Source organism: Camellia sinensis, chromosome 8, assembly GCF_055761805.1.
Source record: "Camellia sinensis isolate YWXY chromosome 8, ASM5576180v1, whole genome shotgun sequence".
NCBI lineage: Eukaryota > Viridiplantae > Streptophyta > Magnoliopsida > Ericales > Theaceae > Camellia > Camellia sinensis.
This window is the reverse complement of record NC_138968.1, coordinates 83,351,797-83,361,493: the sequence shown is the minus strand read 5'-3', so window position 1 is coordinate 83,361,493 and position 9,697 is coordinate 83,351,797. Positions and strand designations below refer to the sequence as shown.

The 9,697-nt window shown below is 35.5% G+C and overlaps 1 protein-coding gene across 2 annotated transcripts; it reads left to right on the top strand.

Moving 5' to 3' along the window:
- The first annotated feature begins 1,317 nt into the window (after window positions 1-1,317).
- LOC114304157 (uncharacterized) lies at window positions 1,318-8,227 on the top strand. Of its 2 annotated transcripts, none has more exons than XM_028249314.2 (6): window positions 1,318-1,876; window positions 2,089-2,116; window positions 6,112-6,342; window positions 6,722-6,785; window positions 6,871-6,930; window positions 7,892-8,227. In XM_028249314.2, exons 1-6 carry the CDS (start codon window positions 1,755-1,757, stop codon window positions 7,945-7,947), a joined length of 561 nt encoding a protein of 186 aa, XP_028105115.1. In that variant the 5' UTR covers window positions 1,318-1,754; the 3' UTR covers window positions 7,948-8,227. The 2 variants fall into 2 exon arrangements, with proteins under 2 accessions (XP_028105115.1, XP_028105116.1); XM_028249315.2 differs by lacking the exon at window positions 7,892-8,227 and adding an exon at window positions 7,049-7,257 and having other exon boundaries at window positions 1,397-1,876.
- Window positions 8,228-9,697: the final 1,470 nt, after the last annotated feature.

Here is a 9,697-nt window from a genome sequence, read left to right as displayed (position 1 = left end):
TTGCTTATATCTCAAGTTGAACTTGTTCTCACATACCTTTCTCTGGCTGATACTCCTCTATTTATATTTTTTCTTTTGGGCCTGAGGGTCGGGTCCACCCTTAATCAATTGCACGTTTATTTATTTGGCTTTTGTTCGGCTGGCTGGAATACCGATTAAGCTATTCGGCCCTGTGATCGTATAAAATGAAGCCGAATACAAATTTCGTTCTTGACTGTCCTCATATCGTTATTCAGCATTATTGCCCCCACAATACTCGGCTCCCACATAATCTTTACAATTTATGAATGAAAAACAAAATAGTAAGATTTTATGTTATTTGTATATATAATATATATTCAATATGATTTAATAATCTAAATTACTTTAATATCATGTAATGGCTAATAATTTATATATATTTAATATTTTTATATATCTATATATGTATAATGCGAATTTCGGGTTGCTTAGGTTGTTTAACGTCTTTACCCAAGCCCGTCCAAATTTAATTCGAGCTTCTGAATTTTTGCCCGAACCAATATCAAATTTAAAAATATCTTGTCCAAACTCTAAAAAAATTTGGACTGGGTTCGAGTTGCTCGGGTTGAGCTTGCCTAAGTTGCACCCCTACGCCAAACCGATTCGCATCCATCCGCCAATCTACTCAATCTACATCCCTTAATTCAACAGATGAATGCAGATTAATTTTTTCTAATTCGCCCATCCAACAGACAGATGACAGATTAGAGATTCTATAGCCGCAATTGAACCACGAACACCTCTACTTACAACCCAGTTGAACCGTTCGAATGGTATCCATGTGTAAGAGTGTAAAAATGGCTTGCAGCTCGTGAGCGGCCCGAAGCTCGCCCATGGCTCGAGGTGGCCCCAGCTAGTTTAGGCCTGTTTGGGCCCAAGTCCAAGCCCAGTCCGAGACCTTGTGCCAGGGCTTAAGCCATCATTTTGAAGCCCGGTCAAGCCCGTAAGCCCCATCCTTGACCCAATCCATCGGTCTGCTTAAGGCCCACTCAAGGCCCAGCCCACCCAAGATTCAATGTCTTTTATAGTGGAAAATAATAAAATTTTAATAGAAAAAATAAAAAAATTATTTAAGCTCGCCCAAGCCTCGAGCCCAAGCCTACTTGCCCGAATGCCCTTTGGCCTAGGCCTAATTTTTTGGCCCGTGAGCCTGCCCGATCTTGCCCAAATTTAGGCCTAATTTTTTGGCCCGTGAGCCTGCCCGATCTTGCCCAAATTTTGACGGGAACCCGCAAGGCTCGACATGGACTAGGCTGGGTCAAATTTACATCCCTACATATATGCAGACTGGTGGGCATTGCAATGTAATTTCAAGAAGTTTGAGGGGAGGCGAGTGTAATTAGAGAGGCCCCTATCAAAATTCTTGCTTTTTCTTTATTGCGATCAAGAAAACACGTCGTAGAAGTGTCGAGAGAGAGAAAAAAACATATGAAAGAAAGGAGAGAGATCCATTATTGATGATGCTTTGTCTGCTCTACACAGATAGATAGATAGATACACAATACAAGCATCAAACACCTCTCTCTCTCTCTCTCTCTCTCTCTAGATCATCATCATCATCATCATCAACTCCCCTGAATCCAATCTCATCATCCTTCTCTCTCATTCTTCACGATATCAGACCGATCACAATCCAAACAATACATACATATATAGAGAGAATTATTATCTCTCTTGATTGATTGAATCGTCGATCAATCGATTGATTAATCAATTTGATTGAGTGAGCAGCCATGGAAGTCCGGCACAATCCGACGACTGATAACTCGTCAGTCACTCTGCGACAGCAGCCATCGCCGTCGAAACAGCCTAAACCTTCCCCGAACCCCGTCGACACCACTTCCGTCTCCCAGAGGTCTTCTCTCTTTTCTTTCCATTTTCGTATTCTGTTTGGTTGCCGAGAAATCGTACGAAAAGAAAAGAAAAAAATGAAAGAATTGGAATCTTTTTAAAGAGTTTTCCTTTTGTCGGGAGCGAATAAAGCATCATCTTTGGATTTCAAAATTCTGTTTTTCTTTTATTTTGCTCGTTGCATATTCTTATTACTATTATTTATTTTGTTCTCAGGCTTCAGAAAGAGTTGATGTCTTTAATGGTAAGTTATCTATTTTCTTTACTGCATGTCTATTTATGAGTGTATTTTTGTAATTGTGATTGTAATCTTGTTTATGCATTTTTCATCTGTCATGTATTTTACAGTAAGAAACTAGAAATGAGATGTGCTTGCTTGTTTGATGGTAATTTGTATTGCTTGACTTAGAGGTTTGCTTTTTCTATAGTTGCAACTAACATGTTTGATCATCTCTTTTAGCCTAAATATTCATTGATTTGATTATTGTTTTCAAGTACACGGGCAGATTCTGGGAGTTATGCCTTCTGTTCATGCCTGTTTATTGGGAAAATTTTCATTAAGTCCTACTTTTCTTACAGAATTCCCATTCAGTTCTATTAACAAATCAATTACAAAATAGGGCTTAGCGGAAGTTTTCTAGAAAAAGTAGAAATTTTCCCTAGTTTATTTGATCATCGTCATCATTCTTTATATACATTACTATGTTGTCTACTGCTCTCTTGGATTGAAATTTTGAAGGTGTCTTTTTGTGCCCAAATTGCTGCTGCATTAATGAAGGACAATAGCATTAGGTTTCATATACGTGTTTTTCTTCGTTTTCTTGAATTTTTTCTTGAACACCTTTTTGAGATGATGCACATTATTTTACATGACGTGTGACCGGATGAAGGTTATATCTAGTGGTGAAGCCACATGCACTCAGGAGGGGCAGCTGCCCCCTCTCAAGTTTATAGAAACTACATTTTTACTTAACAAAAAAAATTCGTTCTTTAGGGCAACTTTGATAGGTTATTTTAACCAGCCAAATAGTTGGCATAAGGTGTTATGATCAAAGCTTCTCTGAAGCTAATTTCTTTTCTTGCATACTCAATCTTGCTCTTTTTTTTTTGGGTACATCGGAATGGTAAAAACAACGACAGGGCCTAAGCCCTTTCCCTAGATAGACCTATCATGTTTGCAAATAGCAAACTTCTAATTTCTGCTGGTGATTCATTCACAACCACCATTTCTTCTGGTTGATCTGCTCCCAATTTAGCCAATGCATCAGCACATAGGTTCCCTTCCTTCAAGATGTGTTGCACAGTGCACTCACAGCCCTTGAGTAGGATCTTTGCATCTTTCACCAGGTTTTTTGAATGGGAAGTTATCACCTAGTTCTTCTTCGATCGGTTGCACTGCCTGTGCTGCATCAGTTCCAATGATCACTTTGTTCATCCCTATTTGTAAAATGACAGTAAGTCCCTTGTACGGGCCCCACAGTTCAGCTTCTAGGCTTGTGACACTCTGCCATTTACCATAGAATCCGCACACACAAGCTCCTCTTCAATCTCTAAGCAGTCCTCCAAATCCTCCTTCACCTCCAACTCTCCTGCAGCCATCAATGTTGAGTTTAATCCTACTTGCAAGTGGCAAAACCCTATTAATAAGTCTAAAGGAGGGTCTGGGGCTAGTTATTGAGTTATTGAAAGCCTGGTGGATCTCTCTATTGAAAGCCTAGTGGATCTCTCAATCTTGCTCTATCCTTTGATGGTGGTCTCACCTCTTGTCATAGTACCTATTTTAGCAAAGAGATCATCAATGGTGTTTACCAAATTGATTACTTAGTGAATCATTGTGAGGGTGTGTGTTAGTGCAGCTGAGAGAAGGGCAAGGTGAGAAATGGGGAAATCTCTAAATGAGTTCCTGTGAGTTTCATTTAGTTCAGTAATTTATAAATTATTATATTGGCTATTTAAAATTTTGAAGATGTCTATTTGTGTACAAATTGCTACATCCAAGGACAATGGCATTTGGTTTTATATACCTTTTTTGTAGAATTTTTTGTTTCACTTGATGAAGACCTTTTGAGACGATGGTACATTATTTTACATGGTGTGTGACCACATGAAGTTTATAACTCAAAGTAGAGATGCAAACATCAATGGTTTCTGACATGAATTGATTTCTTTTCAATATTCAAACTCAGTTGAATTTCAGTTCTAATTTTGCCCGCCTATCTTTCTTCTAATGTCAAAGAGCTTAGGAAAGTCGGTATAAGGTTGCCTTGTATGGTGGGCTTACGGAAACAAAAGCTTGTAGCTTTAGGATTCTAAAAGGTATAGGAGTTGTAGAATGCAAATAGAAGGATTGGATTTATCTTGGTTTTCTTAGTGGTTTGCCGTTGGATTTTGAGAAACTAATTGCTGGAGTTCTTGGGACAATAACTGTGTTGTGAATTTTCAGTTGTTAAATAAATTCAAACACAGGTAAAGGGAGTGTATGAGATACATTAGGACCTGATAGGCCAAAATTTTTGAAGCTAAAATTGGTTTCGAGGCTCTGAAATCTGAACAATAATGCCTGAATGGTATCTCGATGATTCAGTTTTTATTTTTTTTCCCCTTGTTTGTAAGTATGGTATCCTTGCTGTTTTTTGAGAAGTAGAAAGGGGAAAAGAGAGAGAGAGAAAAGAAAAAAAAAAAACTCTCGGATTCTTGTGAGTTCAACTCTATTAGTCGGAATGATTGTATAGATATTGGTAGGCTCTAAATGTCTCCTATTTGCACTAGGACTAAGTCTTTGAAATAGGAAATTAAGAAACTCTGGCCAATAAAACTATTCTAGCCGCTAGGCATATTAAAAACTTAATGCAATCTCAATTTCATAACTTGACCTATTGTATGTCCCCTAGAGCCATACTGGAGTGCATCCCCAGCAAATGTTAATAAAGGGTAAATAAAATCTCCCAGCAGCAACTAACCTAGAAAACAAAAATAGTATCAGCCCGTCCCAGCAGCAACTAAGCTAGAAAACAAAAATAATATCAGCCGGTCTCATAATTCTAAAAGAAGTTTATTGGCTTCAACTAGTCTTAAAATTTAATCAAGACCCCAATAGATGAGATCCTGGGTGCTGCCCACGTGAGATTCCCAATTTTATCCTTCTTCTAACTTGCAAGCTTGACATTACCCTCTGCCCTCCTTGGAATGCAAGTTGCAGTTTGTGAGGTGCTTTTGATTCTGGCCCTCCCTGGACTATGCATTTTGGAGTACTGAGCTCCTCTTCATTCATAGAGGCATGTATGGAAGATTTTCAAATTTTCATAGACATATATAAATGCATGTGTGTGTGTGTGTAACTTCACGTTTAATAATCTGGTACTGCATGAATACCAATGGTCATGGTCACTTGCAAAAAACTATAAGATGGAAACTTTTGGTGTTTATTGGCAGGAATTATCTCAACCAATAATCTTCTACTGTGTCTTTGGAAGAGGGAAATAAATAGCACTGGGTTATTTTGTTTAAATACTTTTTTTTTTTAAATGGATTTAGTAAATTACCTTCTTATTAGTCCACTGTGTTGAACCTATTAGAAGATTTTCTAGTAAATCTACACTGTGGGGGTATGAAGCATTAATGGAATGCCTGTAGCAATGATTGACATACCTCCAACTTATTAACGTCTGTAAGACCTTATGCAATAGCTCTGGTCTGTAATGCATCACTGTTGAAATTATTTGTAAGACTAGGAGATTGAAGAGTCTGCGGGACTTTCATAAAGGTTGTATGATATGAGAAACATTGGTGAGAACCGAGGGGTGGGACCATAGGATGCGTTGGGTGGAAGGCATCCAAGTCATGGCATTTTGAGGTGAAATCCTTTTATCCCTTGGATAGGGATTTGGGCTACTGAGGCCCTCTTTTATGGAGCCCCTCTTGATCAATTTTTGGATTTGAGAGTCTAGGGTAGTATTCATGTGCATATGTGTAGAGCCTTTTTCCTCTCAGCTCTTGCTTCCTGTGTATATGGGTGGCGTCCCCTCTTTGAATGCTTTTTTCTATAGATTTTACTAAGTGGAAAAAATATATTTTTTCTTCTTCTTTGCATAGCAGGTTATGAAATAACAACCTTACTGTCATCAATTTGTCTAAATTTTTAGGCAGTACAATTGTTCAACTTCTTCTCATATATAGCATGGATCTTGTTTTCAGTTTCATTCTTTGTGTATTCAACAACAATACTGTTTGTATCTGCAGATGAGCAGTGGAGACCTTGGAGTGTCAGCTTTTCCTGAAGGTGAGAGCATATTTGCCTGGATTGGCACAATAGAGGGTGGGAAAGGAACTATTTATGAGGGTTTATCTTACAAACTCTCTTTGCGTTTTCCCCTGGACTACCCTTTCAAGCCACCCCAAGTGAAGTTTGAAACAATGTGCTTCCATCCAAATGTCGATCAATTTGGAAATATTTGTCTTGACATCCTTCAGGTATATCAATCTACCTACTTTAGCGGTCTTAGTGGACTTTGTGCTAAACTAGAAGGCCCAACTCCAAAACATGGAAGAAGAAAATCTGCCTTTAATTTTTACAGAATATTAATCAGAAAATCTTCTGAATATGATATGCTAAATTTAATTCTGTTGGATGAAAAAAGTAACTGAATATGGTTAGAAATCGAATTGCATCTCGATATCTTCATAATTTTGTTCAAATTAATAACAGTTTAACTGGTGCCGTTTCAATCCCTACTTGTATATCAAAAAAGCTGATGATTACTCTATTTAATCACACATCACTGAATTACCTCCTTTTCATATATAATATTTTGTTAATAGAGTTCAATGCAATTTTCTTCCTGTTTATCAGGACAAATGGTCTTCAGCTTATGATTGCAGAACTATCCTTTTGTCCATCCAAAGTCTTTTGGGAGGTCTGCTCACTTTTCCATGTGGTTTGAGATTTCTCTTATAATTTTTTATTTGTTTGTTTGCCTAACCGTGAGGTCAAACATGCAGAGCCCAACACCGAGAGTCCTCTCAACAGCTATGCGGCAACACTATGGAAAAACAAGGAAGGTTAGGGTTCATTTCTTCTCTTCATATCCCAATCTCTTTCTCACCATCTCTTCTTTATTTATTTTGATACATAAGTTAAGGATAATTGAACTTGAGTCTCTTTATTGGGGTAATGCAGTCTAAGCCGCTGGGGTGTTTCCTACGAGACAAATTGTTTGCCAGCCTTTTTGTCTCCATTTTATCTATTTTTGTTTAATGTGATGTGACCTTCGATGTTAAATGTTATTTCTGATTTTTAATGATCCATAATTTGAAAAAGCAGCTGGCAATTCTTGCATAATGTTCCAGTGTGTTGTTTAATGTGATGAGAACTTTATTTCACCTTCACCTTTAGCGTTAAATTTTATTTATGGTTTTTGATGATCTGTAATTTGAGAAAGCAGCTGTCAATTCTTGTATTATGTTTCAGTGTGTGGAACACAAGTTGTTCCATTGGAATGGGAACCGAGAACATGGTATGGGTACATGTGCTAAAATGACATACTATAGGATACGACTTGTACAGTTTAGTTACTTATAAAGCAATTTTATTTAAACAATTTGACATCCAATAAGATATACTTGTGTACATTTCAAATCTATCATTTAAGAGCACATTTCTAGGAGTATTATGACTCCTTTTTCTTATTTTCTTTTACTTTTTTAAATTTTATCTTGCTAAAACTCCACTCTACTTAGATTTTAGTTTATTATGTTCCATTTTTTTCATCCTAAGGAAATTATTAGGAAAAAAGATTTGCGATCATGTCGGATTGCTAAACTCACCATTAGTGGAAATATATGCACTTTTTGGCGGTCTTTTTTCGTCTACGACATGTTTGTTTTATTTATGAGGAATTTCGATACAGTTTCGTTCTTCTTTAGTCGAAATCTTGCTCAACATTGTGTTGAAGTGTTTTGACATCATAAAAAGTGGCTGCTCTAACTAATCTAAAAGAGCCATTTTGGTATTTTCTTGCAGACTACAGGAAAATGGTACACAAACAGTATTTTTCTGGAGAAGCAATGGAAAGCTGATTGGTAGAATTTTATCACAAATAGAAAAGTGGCTATCATATTGCTTATGAAGACGACGACTCTGTAGAGCTCTTGAAAAAGAGTTTGATTTACTGGGAAAGTGGAAGGTATAGATTTGTTCCTTGAATATCGCTTGAAACATTGAATTTGTAATTAGCATCAATTTGTAAATCTGCAGACCTGGAAAAAAAAACCCGGGTAGAATAAAGTTGTTTGAACGGTGGAGTCTACAGGAGTTGTAAATTTGCTTCTATCGGTGGAAAGTGGCTTTATTTTTCAAGTCTGCTTTGAGAACTTAATTGTTTTTTTGTGATGAAATTGAGAACTTAATTCAGGTATTGGTACTTTTACTGCTAAAAGTTGTTTAACCTGGGTAAGAGAGTCCATTCTCTGAAATAGAGCATAGTCTCTCCATAGTAGAAGGGTCGAAATTCAATCAGAACAATCTATTGCCTTGATGAAATCAGTATTAAGGTTGTGATGTATGGTAGAATCCGAAAAGCAGCTTTAAGTGAATATCTCGGCTTGTCGGTAAAAATGGCCTTGGAAGTGGAATAGTTTTGTGAGAACTGCAAGTGAGGAGAAAGAAGTGAAAATAATTGTAAGTAAATGTTTCACTTGCATAGGAGCACAAATTCACCTGCACTTTTATATTTTTGCAATTATTTTTACTTTTTTCTCACTGATTTGCAAATTCTTCCAATATTTTTCTTGTGTAGCTAAAAGCATTCAGTGTGTTTGGTTTGAGTTTTCTGGATTAAGTTTTTTGAAAATTGAGTTTTTTGATTTTCGTATTCTTTTGTTTTTAGTGAGTATTTTTTGAATTTTAAACATTTTTTTTACTTTTTTAGATGTACCTTAATTAGATGTATCTAGAAAGTAAAAAATTGTGAAAAAATATTTTAAAAAATTAATAAATACATAAAAATACAAAAAAAAATGTGTTGAATTTTTATATTTTTGGTATTTAGTAAATTTTTAAAAGATTTTTTTTATAATTTTTTTACTTTTTAAGTGTATTTATGTTAGGTGTCTCTAAAAAATAAAAAAATTATTTAAAATATTAAAAAAAATCATTAAAAAAAATACGAAAAATAAGAAGGTAAAATTTTTTAAAAATTGTTTTGTGAAAAATGAAAACAAACTCATTGAAGTTGAGAGATGAGTTTGAATACCAAAAACAACAGAAAAAACAAGGGGGGAAAATGAAAATGAATAAATGAGATGAGTTCGAGGGTCCACTATACACGTGCTAAAAGTAGCTTAACTTGAAAAAGAAAAAGGTAAAATTTCCCCCATGGTTTGGTCTCGAGCATTACACTCCCCTTTGGTTTTAAAACAGTCAAACAGGCCCTTTGTAGTTTTAATCATTTTTTACTTAACCTCCCTGGCATTACTTATTTCTATCAAAATTGATAGAATTGATGGAAGATTTAAAAAGGAATTTGAAAAGAAAAAAAAATGTATAAAATTAGATAAAATGTAAGTATATTTTATTAATATTTTACTTATATTTTCTTTTTTCTTTTTTTTTTTTGTAAATTTCTTCCTATATAGCCTAACTAAATACAGCGTAAGAGTTGAAATAAAAAACCAAAAAGTCAAATTCTAATTCAATTGTAAAAGGTCAAATTTGCCCCTTCATTTTTTTCATCTTGTTCTTATTTCAAAACCCTAACCCCAATGTACCCATCAATAAATTGCTCTTGCTAGTAAAAAAATTAAAAGTTAGAAAATTAAAAAATTAAAA

Excerpts from the sequence above, each read along its gene's own strand:
- LOC114304157 (XM_028249314.2), top strand. The coding sequence starts at position 1,755 with ATGGAAGTCCGGCACAATCCGACGACTGATAACTCGTCAGTCACTCTG. Across the intron at positions 1,877-2,088 it reads ACCACTTCCGTCTCCCAGAG|GCTTCAGAAAGAGTTGATGT; the intron begins GTCTTCTCTCTT and ends TTTTGTTCTCAG. Across the intron at positions 6,343-6,721 it reads TTTGTCTTGACATCCTTCAG|GACAAATGGTCTTCAGCTTA; the intron begins GTATATCAATCT and ends CCTGTTTATCAG.